The sequence below is a fragment of the Rhineura floridana genome, chromosome 4 (genome assembly GCF_030035675.1).
Source record: "Rhineura floridana isolate rRhiFlo1 chromosome 4, rRhiFlo1.hap2, whole genome shotgun sequence".
In the NCBI taxonomy this organism is placed as follows: Eukaryota; Metazoa; Chordata; class Lepidosauria; order Squamata; family Rhineuridae; genus Rhineura; species Rhineura floridana.
Genome location: NC_084483.1, coordinates 21,718,543 through 21,733,347, shown reverse-complemented (window position 1 = coordinate 21,733,347; position 14,805 = coordinate 21,718,543). Strand labels below are relative to the sequence as shown.

The 14,805-nt window shown below is 42.9% G+C and overlaps 1 protein-coding gene across 1 annotated transcript in view; it reads right to left on the bottom strand.

Annotated features, from left to right (window-relative positions):
* Positions 1-14,805, bottom strand: part of LOC133384121 (dual specificity calcium/calmodulin-dependent 3',5'-cyclic nucleotide phosphodiesterase 1A-like) — a 117,706-nt gene that overhangs the window by 49,105 nt on the left and 53,796 nt on the right. The window contains exon 11 of the mRNA XM_061626049.1: positions 5,821-5,985. Within this exon, the coding sequence (XP_061482033.1) occupies positions 5,821-5,985 (165 nt within the window). The remainder of the gene's footprint in view (positions 1-5,820; positions 5,986-14,805) is intronic.

Here is a 14,805-nt window from a genome sequence, read left to right as displayed (position 1 = left end):
AACTCCATAATGTTATGTTAAACATCCAAATAGAATAAATACCTGGTTAGTTTAAGCATTTGGTAGTTTCACTTTCCTATTCATTTCAATAGGCGTAAATAGGACCCCTAATAGCTTAAGTTCAAAACAATTCATTTTATTCCACTTTCAGCTGACTGCAGGAAAACAATGGGTACTGACAGACAGATGCCTTATATTGTGAATGTGTCATCCAGATCCTATTTTTCTGAGTGCCTTTGGCACCTTAGCTTCAACACATTTCCATTTTTTCATTCATGGATATTTGTTATTCTGCTGGTTGTTGTTTACACCAGCAGACAGATCATGACAAAATGTATCCAGAAACTCCCCCTCAATCACTCCCCACTGTCCATTGCCTTTTCCTGTTCTGGGCATGCACACAGATATTTCTATACCTCTTTAGGTACACTTTTTTTAAAAGTCCCAGAAAGTGTGCAAGAACAAATGCTACCAACCTTAAATATTATGTTTCACAATTGGCAAATGGAAGGTTGTACTTTGGGGGGGACAATATCCATTTGTTTATTTTAAGGAAGGTTTAATAGCTCATGTACAAGAGTGATATTTACCTGACTAGAGGCGCAATCTAATTTACTTTTCTGCTGGGCTGGGGGGGGGAGTTGGATGCTGTGGCTCCCCAGCTGTGCTGGCAGGCTCCTGGCTGAGCCATGGCACCTCCATAAGCCTGCCAGCGCTGCCAGGGGTCTGCCAGTGAGGGCCAGCCTGGAGGACAGAGGGCCAGCAGAAACCCTGGAAATGGGGCAATCCAGGGCGTGGTTCGGGTAGAGCTGCAGGGGGGTGGACTTACACAAGATATCCTTGCATTTGGAGCCTTCCCTGGGTCCCAATCTGCCAGAAAAATCCACTGGCCTAAAGGCTGTCACAGTAAAAAAATTTAATGGGCCTCTACAGGGAGTGCTTACTCCCTGGGAGGCCAATTCATGGGAGCCAGCGCTTCCCTGCTGGCTCGTGAGCACACCTCCCAATGGAGCTGGCATTCAGCCAGGCTAGCAGCTCCTAAACAGGAGGTGGATCCTGGGGGCTTACAGCCGTCTCCTCCTCCACCGGCCCCCCTTCCACTGCCTCCATGGCATTTGGATTGCTCTGTAAGAGTTCTTCTAGATGGGATAATATTATAAACAGGACATTCAGATATCACAAGTAGGTAACTGGCAACTGTTTTTTAAAAAAAATCCCCAGAAAAGGAAATTTTATTTATTTATTTATTATTTGATTTATAGCCCGCCCTGCCTCCCAGCAGGAGCCCAGGGCGGCAATCTGGATTAAATGAAGGAAAATATTGGTTGGCAATCTGATGTCAACGCTGTGTGTACATGCAAATCTACATGCATTAGGAGCACCTATCAACAATAAACACTTGTCTAGAAGCACCTTAAGGCTTGCACAAGAGTGATAAAAAAAGTCTTAAGCAAGGCCTTGTTATTTATTTATTTATTTATTAAAACCTGATGCATGTACTGAAGTTACAGTGTCTGAGATAACCTCACATGCACTATGTGGAGGCTGTTCCTCTGAACCAGGTTGTAAAAATTTCGGATGTGCTCTCAGCATGTTACAACAGGTGGAAATTCTCATAACACGCTCATATAACACTGCTGGAAATAAGCTGGCTAGGTTGTGCTCAGATAATGAGCAAATAGATGTAGGGGTGTGGTGATAGACTCTACTCACAAAAACATCACCACACATACAACAAACCACTTAGAAGCTTCCACACTAGCAGTCACTGCAGATGTACAGTGGGTTATTTTTACTTTCTGGATTAAGCACTTGTTTAAAAGTATGTGCTCGCAATTTGATGATAACAGCATCATGTGGATGCCACAAAAAAAACTTGTGTGCATGATTCCATAGTAAATGGAAGATCCACAATAAATGGAAGCACCTGATGCCTCAGCACCATTAAAAGAACTGAGCCAAGGAATTGAGGGACTTTACCACATCACATGCATACGTTCTTATGCAACATAAAGTTTCACAATAGATGTTTGTCCCCAGTCTGTCTAGTTAATACTGGTGTACAAACCTTGGAAGGCCAAGGTCTCCACTAGTCGAGGCAATATACACCCAGATGCCGTCATCCAGAATAGCTAATACCATTTACACAATTGCGATTGTTCTGTTCTTTTAGCATAACAGTAAATGACAAGCTATTTTGTAAACCCCTAGAGTTTGAACAATTCACTAATAAGCAAAAAACCTTGCAGTTTAAGAACATACCTACAGCCAACAGATACTCTTATTAAACTTTAAAAAACAGGGAAATTGGGCAGCAATAGTGAATACACCAGGGGAGCAGGAGACCTGAACTCCTTTCTGACATATTGTACTGCCCTACAAATTGGTCAGAATGCCAACACAATTTGGGTTGCTCTTTCACAGTCCAATCCACTTCCTGTGTAGCTTGCAAGAATTTGGTAACATGTGCCTCTAAGCATATGGTGAGTGGTGTCACCACCTGCCATCTCCAAAGATGAAGAATTACATTTTTGTATGTTTGTTGGTGTTCTTACTTTGCTTCTTTTCTGTGTTACTACTGTTTCTACAGCGAATCTAATCTAGAAAATTATATTTCTCTCATTATTCATCCTAGAAATCTGTGTCAAATTTATTTTTATTAATTTCAAAGCCTTTTTATTGGTCAATGTCATATGATGGTGAAGACAGCCTTTTCTGTTTCAAACTGGAGGTTATGCTCTATTTTAATTTTGGATGCATCTGAAACTGCAGTTTGATGTAAAATCAGACTGATTACAATATGTTGCTACTTAAGCAATGACTCTAGCTGTTGGAAAAAACAAACTTGGCCTGCCCAAGATGCATGTTTTCAGCCAGCTATGCTTAAACTACTCGACGTAAGGAAAGTGAGCATGGTCAATTAAAAACATAGAGCACACCTAGAATTTTGCTAGAACACATTTCACCTCCCACTGTTTTATCTTGTGCAAACTGAGACACTCCTCATGTCCATTGGAAACTATTCTGCAGAACAGTCAGTGCCATTATTCCACAATTGTTTGTGGAGCTTTATTCGTATTGAAAAGTGTTGCTGTACTTCACATATTCACAGAAACAGAAGCAAAGGAAAATTATTTACTATAGGAAACTTCACTAAAATTGCAAACTAAATCAAACATTTAAAGTGACTATCTGAACTATATCAACTGTTTTAATATTGTTGCTTCCTGCTAAAACAAGATCAGCACAGCACATGTCTTGTTTCTGTTCTTTGGGCGATTGCAGGTGTTGCCACCACTCACCATATGCTCAGAGACACATGTTACCAAATTCTTCCAAGCTACACAGGAAGTGGATTGAACTGTGAAAGACCAACCCAAATTGTGTTTGCATTTTGACAAATTTGTAGGGCAGTCCAATATCTCAGAGAGGAGGTCAGGTCTCCTGCTCCCCTGGTGCATTCACTATAGCTGCTGAATTCCCCTGCTTTTTAAAGTTTGATAGAAATATCTGTTGGCTATAGGTACATTCTTATTTTTTTCATCTTAGTGAATTTCTCTGCTTTTTAATCCAGGAGGTAAGAAATGGGATCCTGTGCAAGTTTGCTGACAATGGATTGATAATTTGCATGCTTATTGAGTTCAGTGGGATTTACTCCCCTGCAATCATGCTTAGGATAGGTGAAACTGACCACAAGGGATGGGGAGGGGAGGAGGGGAAGGGGAGTAGGCAGGAGGGAAGGAAGACGGCAGGTTTGATCATTTGCACATTTATTGAGTTCAGTGGCATGTACTCCTGTGCAGTCATGGCTAGGATAGGTAAAACTGACCATGGGGGAGGAGGAGGGGAGGGGAGAGTAGAGGGAAGGAAGAAGGGGGGAACAGGGGAGCAGAAGGAGGGGATTGGAAGGGGAGGGGGAAGGGGGAGGGAAGGGGCAAAAGGGAGGTGATGGGAGGGAGGAGGAGGTGAGAGCAGGTTTGATCATTTGCATGCTTATTGAGTTCAATGGGATTTACTCCCATGCAATCATGCTTAGGATAGGTAAAACTGACCATAGGGGAGGAGGGGGAGGAGGGGGAGGGGGAGGGCAGGGGGAAGGAGGAGGAGGGGGAAGGAGAGGATTGGAAGGGGATGAGGGTGGAGATTGGATGGATGGGCACTGGGCAGAGGAGAAGCCCCTTTCCTTTCCAAAAGGAAAACATTGTAAACAGTATCATGGTTTTGCAGGGTTTCCCCCATCTTTTTATTTTACAGCAGGCTCATGTAGCCTCCCACCCAAATTTAAACCAAGCTGTCCCTGGCCACATCCACACCAGACCTTTATTTCACTTTAGGCAGTCATGGCTTCTCCCAAAGAATCCTAGGAAGTGTAGTTAATAAAGGGTGCTGAGAGTTGCTAGGAGATGTCCTGTTCCCCTCACAGAGTTTCAATCAGAGTGGCTGACTGTTAAATCACTCTGGCCACTGGAGCTGTGTCAGCAGAATAGGAGTCTCCCAGGATTCTCTGGGGGATGCCACGACTCTCACGTGAAGTCAGTCTGGTGTGGGTGTGGCCCCCTGATTAGGCAAGCCCAGCAGCTTTGAGTCTGGCTTTTAGAACACTAACAGTTGGTTCTTACTAAGCATGCCCAACACCATTCAGTTCAATACTAAATTTCTTCAATTAATTAAAAATCAACCAGGCATTTTCTAAACTTTTAAACTGCAGAAGATGAAGATCAGAGTATGGGGCAAGGTCAGTAATAGGATTACAGGTACTCTGTGAACATGGCTGATTTTTAATGAATTTCAACAAATTATGAGAACTCTGACAGAAAAAAGATGAGGAGGGCTCTGGGGTTTTCTCTCTCTCTTTTTATACTTTGAACTCTCAGTTCTCTCTGGGTATCACCTTGAAAATTTGCAGGGTTAAGCAAGCATTTCTGAGTTCAGGACTATACGTTTTGTAAGGTTTTGTTTTGAAATGAGCTTATGGGAAGCATCAGAATGGCATGCGGGGTAATTTCAATTTAACATTGTGGAATGCGAAAAATCCATGCTCACTATAGTATACAGCCACTCTTGTGGCTGTATAATGAAATAAAATAAACTTGGGTGCTTATTAAAGTTGAGGTCCATTGGTCTGTGCAGGTTCGAAAGCATTCCATCGACTTAAGAGGCTGGTATCAATTCAAGTTTCTCTTTGTCTTCAAGCCGCTGCTTTTCCCTTGGAAAAATATTGATATTAACATCAATATTTTAAAGGAAATATCACTATTTTAAAAGAAAACTGATAAAGGACATATCAACAAAAATATTTATTTTAATGTCAGTGTTTTAGACACAGAATCCATTTCTGAAAATAGACAAGGAAAATCGCCAGATAAAAATCTGATCTGCAGCAATAGCGAATAAGCGAATTAATGGAAATCTGAATTGGGTGGAATTCTAGCACATCTCTAGTGCTTATTGACTTGGCATTGCAGCCAATCCCCCACCCTTCTCTTTAGTTTAAGGCCTTGGTTACCATGTATTTCTCCATTGTGCAGCACTGTTGCAGAACTTTTTTTAAAAAAGAGTCAACAGCTGCAAGATTCCTCCTTCAAACAAGGGAAGCACCAGATGTTAAATGATGAGAGTGGAAATAAAATATTTAGGGTGATGCCTCTTACATGGGCTACTGCTGGGAGGAAGGGCGGGATATAAATAATAAAATGAATGAATGAATGAATGAATGTTAGCCATGCATGGTCTTGTAACACAAGTGGCACAGGCAGTGAACATTTGAGGCACTCCAAGACAGGAGAGAGTCTGCTGAAAATAAGGCTGAAAGAAAAAAACAAGAACAGCCATACCTAGATTCTCCAGAGGAAGAAAAAAAACCAGATTCTCCAGAGGAAGAAGAACATTCAGATTCATATGCTTCCTGTACAAGAGGAGCAACAATTTCCTCTGCTGCTTCGATTATAAGAGAAAAAACTGGTTTCACTATGACATCAATAAAGCCTGCAAAGAAGCAAACATACAGACACAATAGTTAGGTTTCTAACTCTAGATGAAGATACATTACACAATACAAAATTAATAGGTCTAGTCTGAGACCATAGCTGAGTGCAGAGCTTGTGGCTAAAACCACAATACATTTCCTCTGAAAATCATTGTAAACTTACAAGTCTGCCAGAAAAACTTAAAATTAGTGCAGCTAGTTTAGTATTACGTCATAGTGGGTGACTCTAGACTTTACACCAATGTTACAAAGTTTACAGCCAAAAAGTGTGAATTACATATATGCATGCCTTTAAAACATGAGAATTTGTGGACCTTGACTAGGCAGGGATTCCCATTGAATGATTTAAAGATGCATGTTGTTCATGCTTCATGTGTTCAGCATCAGTGTACCTGTTGTATTCATGTTTGTGTAAAGAATAGGCTTCAGAAAAACCATCTCAATTAACTTACACTCTGTATGCACATAGCTCAGTTTGCAGACCTAAGAAACAGGAAGAAGTCCCTTCAAGACACAGTACAATTATTTTTCAGAATTGTTTCATACACAAGGATCGGTATTGGGACCTGTACTTTTCAACTTGTTCATTAATGACCTAGAATTAGGAGTGAGCAGTGAAGTGGCCAAGTTTGCTGACGACACTAAATTGTTCAGGGTTGTTAAAACAAAAAGGGATTGCGAAGAGCTCCAAAAAGATCTCTCCAAACTGAGTGAATGGGCGGAAAAATGGCAAATGCAATTCAATATAAACAAGTGTAAAATTATGCATATTGGAGCAAAAAATCTGAATTTCACATATACGCTCATGGGGTCTGAACTGGCGGTGACCAACCAGGAGAGAGACCTCGGGGTTGTAGTGGACAGCACGATGAAAATGTCGACCCAGTGTGCGGCAGCTGTGAAAAAGGCAAATTCCATGCTAGCAATAATTAGGAAAGGTATTGAAAATAAAACAGCCGATATCATAATGACGTTGTATAAATCTATGGTGCGGCCGCATTTGGAATACTGTGTACAGTTCTGGTCGCCTCATCTCAAAAAGGATATTATAGAGTTGGAAAAGGTTCAGAAGAGGGCAACCAGAATGATCAAGGGGATGGAGCGACTCCCTTACGAGGAAAGGTTGCAGCATTTGGGGCTTTTTAGTTTAGAGAAAAGGCGGGTCAGAGGAGACATGATAGAAGTGTATGAAATTATGCATGGCATGGAGAAAGTGGATAGAGAAAAGTTCTTCTCCCTCTCTCATAATACTCGAACTCATGGACATTCAAAGAAACTGAACAGGACAGACAAAAGGAAGTACTTCTTTACTCAGCGCATAGTTAAACTATGGAATTTGCTCCCACAAGATGCAGTAATGGCCACCAGCTTGGATGGCTTTAAAAGAAGATTAGACAAATTCATGGAGGACAGGGCTATCAATGGCTACTAGCCGTGATGGCTGTGCTGTGCCACCCTAGTCAGAGGCAGCATGCTTCTGAAAACCAGTTGCCGGAAGCCTCAGGAGGGGAGAGTGTTCTTGCACTCGGGTCCTGCTTGCGGGCTTCCCCCAGGCACCTGGTTGGCCACAGTGAGAACAGGATGCTGGACTAGATGGGCCACTGGCCTGATCCAGCAGGCTCTTCTTATGTTCTTATGTTCTTATGATCTTATGTTGTTCTTAGAGAACTCTCCTCTTCTGCATTTTCTTTTCTCTTTTAATATTTTTTGTTTGTGCTGTGTTCAGAGGCCAGTACCCCTTAGCAATTCAAATCAGGATTCAGACTACACTTCACAATATATAGTTCCTTCCTTGTGTATATATATACGTGTAGAGTTCTTCATTCTAGAATATCCAGAGGCACATGTTACCAAATTCTTCCAAGCTACACAGGAAGTGGACTGTGAAAGACCAACCCAAATTGTGTTTGCATTTTTATAAATTTATAGTGGTTAAGGTGTTGGTCTACGACCTGGGAGACCAGGGTTCGAATCCCCACACAGCCATGAAGCTCACTGAGTGACCTTGAGCCAGTCACTGCCTCTCAGCCTCAGAGGAGGGCATTGGTAAACCACTTCTGAATACAGCTTACCATAGAAACCCTATTCATAGGGTCGCCCATAAGTTGGAATCAACTTGAAGGCAGTCCATTTCATTTTTTACAATATCTCAGAGAGGAGGTCAGGTCTCTTGCTCCCCTGGTGCATTCACTATAGCTGCCCAATTTCTCTGCTTTTTAGATAGAAATATGTGTTGGCTATAGGTACGTTCTTAAACCACAAGGGGTTTTTTTTGTCTGTTAGTGAATTTCTCTGCTTTTTAATCTGGAAGGTAAGAAATGGGATCCTGTGCAAGTTTGCTGAGAATGGATTGATCATTTGTATGCTTATTGAGTTCAGTGGGACTTACTCCCGTGCAATCATGCTGAGCATAGGTGAAACTGACCATGAGGGAGGGAGGATTTGAGTGGGCAGGGGAGGAGGAAGAAAGAAGAGGGGAGGGGAGGGGAGGGGAGGGGAGAAAGAAGAGGGGAGGGGAGGGGAGGGGAGGGGAGAAAGAAGGGGGGAGGAGAGGGGAAGGATGGGAGGGAAGTAGAAAGGGGGAAGGAGAGAAGAGAGGGGGAGGGCGAAGGCAGGTTTGATCATTTGCATGCTTATTGAGTTCAGTGGGATTTACTCTGGTGCAATCATGCTTAGGATAGGTGAGACTGACCATGGGGAAGGAGGAGAGGGGAGGAGAAAGAGAGGGGAGCGGAAGGGAAGGGACAAGAAAGGGAATAAGAGGGAAGGGCAGGTTTGATCATTTGCATGTTTTTTGAGTTCAATTAGATTTACTGCTGTACAATCATGCTTAGGATAGGTGAAACTGATGGGGAGGGAGGAGGGTAGAAAAGGGGTGGAAGGGTAGTGGGAGGGAGGGGAGAGGGAGAGGCTTGGGTGGGTGGGCACTGAGCAGAGGGAAAGTCCCTTTCCTTTCCAAAAGGTAAACATTGTTTTTCAAGGTTTCCCCCACCTTTTTGTTCTACAGAAGGCACATGTAGTCTGCCAACCAAATTTAAACCAAAGCTGTCCCTGGCCTCACAGAACTATAATCTCCAGAAGAGGGGCTGACTGTTAAACCACCCTGGCCACTGGAGCTCTGTCAGGAATAGGAGTCTCCTAACAACTCTCAGCAGCCTTCACAAACTACACTTCCTGGGATTCTTTGGGGGAAGCCAGGACTGTCTAGAGTGAAATAAATGTCTGGCGTGGGCATGGCCACCAGATTAGCCAAGCCCAGCAACTGTGAGTCTGGCTTTTAGAACACTGACAATTGGTTCTTACTGTGCATGCCCTCACGTATCATTGACTCCAATGTCAATTTTCTTCAATTAATTAAAAATCAGCCATGTATTTCTTTAACTTTTAAACTGCAGAAGATGAAGGTCAGAGCATGGGGCAAGGTCAGTAATAGGATTACAGATACTCTGTGAACATGGCTGATTTTTAATTAATTTCAACATATTATGAGACCACTGACAGAAAGAAGTCCAACAGGGGTCTGGGGTTTTTTCCTCTTGTTTTACACTTTGAACTCTCGATTCTCTCTGACTGTTTTGTGTATCGCCATGAAAACGAGGGTTGTTAAGCAAGCAAGACAGCAGTTTTTTCCTATGAATGTGTTTCACAAGGGTCTACTTATGTCCACTGATCACCAGATACATTTGTTCTTTTCACATCAAATACGTTTGTTCTTTACATCAAAATATGTGTTGCTTTTGCCACGTGAATATAGCCCAAATATATGGGTAAGCTAGAGACTTTTCTGACAATCACCTGGTTCACACATAATGTGAAGCTATGGTTTGTTTAACAAACTGTGAGTTAACCATGAGTTGCCCCACAAATGAACAAACAAACCATAGTTTATTTCTCCGAAGCTAGTTTTGTTTTCCAGCTGCTCTTTCCTCATGCCTTTGTAGTTTGGTGAGCTTCTGAGGTAGGGAGGCCAAACAAAACATGATTAAGGAAGGGTGCTCGGTTCTTAATATAATGCCAAGCCATAGTTAAAACAAATCAATTTTTTAAGCTAACATCAAACCATGATTTCAGATAATGGTTTGTTGGCAGTAAACAAACCATAGTCAATCTACTAGGCAGGGTTCACTTATATTGGTTAAATGGATTGTGGTTAAATAAGCCATATAGCATTACGTGCAAATCAGGCCATGAGATCACATAAACATGTGGCTCCTGGAGAAGAGCTTGCAGCTGCTTTACTTCTCCCCTGTCCTTTTTGCTTCTGCGCTTAGTTAAGACAGCCTGTACAGATCATGGGTAGTGAGAAGAGAATTTACTACAAATCCTGGTTTGGACAAGACACTAAGCTAACTCTTGTCTTAGTTCGATGCAGCAGCAAAAAGTACTGGGGAGGAGCAAAGCAGATATGAGCTTCTCTGGGAGCTCACATGTTTGTGTGGCCTCAATAAGCCAAGGTTTGGCTTAGCATGGTTCTGGGAACCAGGCCAATATGGTAAATATATACCTCCCCACAGCTGTTGTCTAGTTCTATGTCCTGATGAAAGTCTGGCCACCAAAAGTATTATCTAGACAGATTCTTCATTTTTACTATTCTTTGGTACTGCTCATTAGGGATGAGGGAGAAATTTGGTTTGATTAGGATTTTAATGCAAAGCTACCTAATTTGCACATTCTGAAACAATATGCTAACCAAAACCCATCTATCCTTCAAAATTCACACTTCTCCAAATTTTGTGATTTGGAGAACAAATGATGTATACAAAAATGTGTATATTATGAGAAGATGTGCATACAAACGCATATATTAGTGAAAATATAAAAAAATTATACCAGAATTATTAAATTTTCATTTTACCAAAAACAATCACAAACTGAACTGGAAAAATGAAAACTGAGAGAAGCCAAAACTGACAGATTTGTCCATCCCTACTGCTTATACAGCCACGAGAGTAGCTGTATACTATAGCCAGTGGGGATTTTTCACATTCCGCAATGTTAAATGGAAAATATCCCCCATGCCATTCTGAGGCTTCCCATAAGCTCATTTCAAAACAAAACCTTACATAACTTATAGTCCTGAACTCAGAAACACTTGCTTAACAACCCTGTCAATTTTCATGGCGATACACAAAACAGTCAGAGAGAATAGACAGGTCAAAGTGTAACAAGAGAGAGAAAAACCTCAGAGCCCTTTTGGACTTTTTTCTCTGAGTTCTCATAATCTGTTGAAATTCATTAAAAATCAGCCATGTTCACAGAGTCCCTGTAATCCTATTACTGACCTTGCCCCATACTCTCACCTTCATCTGCTGCAGTTTAAAGGTTTAAAAAATGCCTGGCTGATTTTTAATTAATTTAATAAATTTTGGCTGGGACCCAATGATAGCGCGGAGCATGCTCAGTAAGAACCAACTGTCAGAGTTCTAAAAGCCTCACAGCTGCTGGGCTTGCCTAATCAGGGAGCCACACCCACACCAGAGTTTGATTTCATGTGAGACAGTCATGGCTTCCCTCAAAGAATCCTGGGAAGTGTAGTTTGTGAAGGGTACTGAGAGGAGACTCCTATTCCCCTGAGAGAATGGTTAACAGTCAGCCACTCTGATTGAAGTCTGTGAGGGGAACAGGGCGTCTCCTAGCAACTCTCAGCACCCTTCACTAACTACACTTCCCAGGATTGTCTGAGAGAAGCCATGACTGCCCAAAGTGAAATAAAGGCCTGGTGTGGATGTGGCCAGGGAAAGCTTTGGTTTAAATTTGGGTGGGAGGCTACATGTGTCTGCTGTAGAATAAAAAGGTGGGGGAAAGCCTGAAAAAGAATGATTCTGTTTACAATGTTTTCCTTTTGGAAAGGAAAGGGGCTTCCCTTCTGCCCAGTGCCCACCAACCCAATCTCCTCCCCTTCCATTCCTTTCCCCTTCCCTGGGTCAGTGTTGGACTACGACCTGGGAGACCAGGGTTTGAATCCCCACACAGCCATGAAGCTGACTGGGTGACCTTGGGCCAGTCACTGCCTCTTAGCCTCAGAGGAAGGCAATGATGAAATCACCTCTGAATACCATTTACCATGAAAACCCTATTCAAAGGGTCGCGATAGGTGGGTATTGACTTGAAGGCAGTCCATTTTCATTTTCAAACATGATTGCATAGAAATACCCACTGAACTCAAAAAATATGCAAATGATCAAACCCACCCTCCCTTCTCCTTCCTCCTATCCCCTCCTCTTGCCCCTTCCCACCCCCTTCCTATGCCCCTCACTCCCCATCCCCTTCCAATCCCCTCTTTCCCCTTCCCCTTTCCCCTCCTTCCCTTCCTCCTCCCCATGGTCAGTTTTACCTACCTTAAACATGATTGCACGGAAGTAAATACCATTGAACTCTATAAGCATACAAATGATCAAACCTGCCCTCCCCTCCACCTTCCTTTGCCCCCCTCCAATACGCTCCTTCCCACTCCCCCTCCTCCTTCCCCATGGTCAGTGTTTCCTATCCTAACCAAGATTGCATAGTAAATCCCATTGAAAATAAGCATGCAAATGATCAGACCTGCTTTTCCCCCTCTCCTCTCCTCTCCCTTCCTCCTCCCCTGCCCACTCCAGGCCTCCCTCCCCCCCCAGTCAGTTTTACATAGGTAAAGCATGTATGCACGGGAGTAAATCACACTGAATTTAATAAACATGCAAATGATCAAACCTGTCCTCCTCCCCTCCCCATCCTGCCTGCTTCCCTCCCAGTCCTCCCCTCTGCATTTCCTCCCCTCCCCCTCCCCCTCCTCCTCCTCCTCCTCTCCTCCCCATCCTCTGTGGTCAGTTTCACCTATCCTAAGCATGATTGCAGGGGAGTAACTCCCACTGAAGTCAATAAGCATGCAAGTGATCCATCCATTCTCAGCAAACTTGGACAGGATCCCATTTCTTACCTCCTGGATGAAAAAGCAGGGAAATTCACTAATAGGCAGAAAACCTTGCGGTTTAAGGACATACCTATAGCCCACAGCTATTCTATCACACTTTAAAAAGCAGGGAAATTGGGCAGCTATAGTGAATGCACCAGGGGAGCAGGAGACCTGAACTCCTCTCTGAGATATTGTACTGCCCTACAAATTGGTCAAAATGCAAACACCATTTCGGTTGCTCTTTCACAGTCCAATCCACTTCTGTGTAGTTTGGAAGAATTGGGTAACATGTGCCTCTGAGCATATGGTGAGTGGTGACAACACCTGCAATCAGCCCAAATAATAGAAACAAGATGTGTGCTGTGCTGATCTTGTTTTAGCAGAGAGGAAGCAACATTATTAAGACAGTTGATATAGTTCAGATGGTCACTTTGAATATGTCTGATTTCCTTTGCAATTTTCCTACAGCAAATATTTTCTTTTGTTTCTATTTCTGTGAATATGTGAAGTACAGCAACTCTTTGCAAAATGTGGTTTAAACATAGCAGGCTGAAAATATGCATCCTCTTTTTTCCAACAGCTAGAGTCATAGCTGAAGTAGCAACATATTGGAATCAGTCTGATTTTTCATCAAACTGCAGTTTCAGATTCCACTGTTAATGCACGCAAAATAGAAATAGAACATAACCTCCAATATAAAACACAAAAGTCTGTCTTCACCATCATATGACACTGACCAATAAAAAGGCTTTGAAATTAATAAAAATAAATTTGACACAGATTTCTGGGATGAATAATTGGGGAAATAAAATTTTCTAGTGTAGATTCTCTGTAGAAACATTAGTAACACAGGAAAGAAGCAAAGTAAGAAGAACACCAGCAAACATACAAAAATATAATTCTCTATCTTTGGAGATGGCAAGTGTTGCCACCACTCACCATATGCTCAGAGGCACATGTTACCAAATTCTTCCAAGCTACACAGGAAGTGGATTGGACTGTGAAAGACCAACCCAAATGGTGTTTGCATTTTGACCAGTTTGTAGGGCAGTACGATATTTCAGAGAGGAGTTCAGGTCTCCTGCTCCCCTGGTGCATTTACTATAGCTGCCCAATTTCCCTGCTTTTTAAAGTTTGATAGAATAGCTGTGGGCTATAGGTATGTTCTTAAACCGCAAGGGTTTTTGCCTATTAGTGAATATACTTCTGATAGGAGGTTGCCCTATAAACATTTTAGAATTACTTGTAAGCCTCAGAGGAGACACCTATTGTTCACAAACAATTCTATTTTTCTAAAAAGGTATGGATCAAACCATATGTCTGTGACATGAAATGATCAAAATGTGAAGGTGCATTATATTGAGTCAAAATGAGATCCTGATACAGGGCCGGTTCTAAAGGATGGCCAGGTGGGGCACTGGCCCGAGGGCCCCTGGAGCTACAGGGGCCCCTCCGCTCCCTTTCCATGATCCGCGGCAAGAGCATGCGTGCCATCAACCAAGATGGTGGCAGAGGCTTCAGCTCCTTAGAGAAACCTCAGCCACCACTTAATTGATGGCAACCCTGCACGCGAAGTGTGCGCAGCCACAAAAAACAGCAGAGAGAAAGGTGGGTGAAGCAGGGGGATGGCGGGTGGCTCTGAAGCTCCTGTCCTGCTCGGAAGGGGAGCGGAGGGGCCCAGGGCAGGCTGGTGCCCAAGGGCCCCAGCATGCCTGGAGCCAGCCCTGTCCTGATATTCCAAAGCCAGTTTTGCTGTAATTCGTAGCTCCTCTAGGAAGGAAACTGTGGAAAAGGAATTTGATATGGGGTTGTCTACTAGAAGTGGAAGCTTTGACAGTGAAAATGAATTTGTATGCTTCTCAGGTTATATAGCAATGAGATCAGTTTCTGCAGCTCGGGAAACTGAGCAGTTTGCTCCAGGCCACCG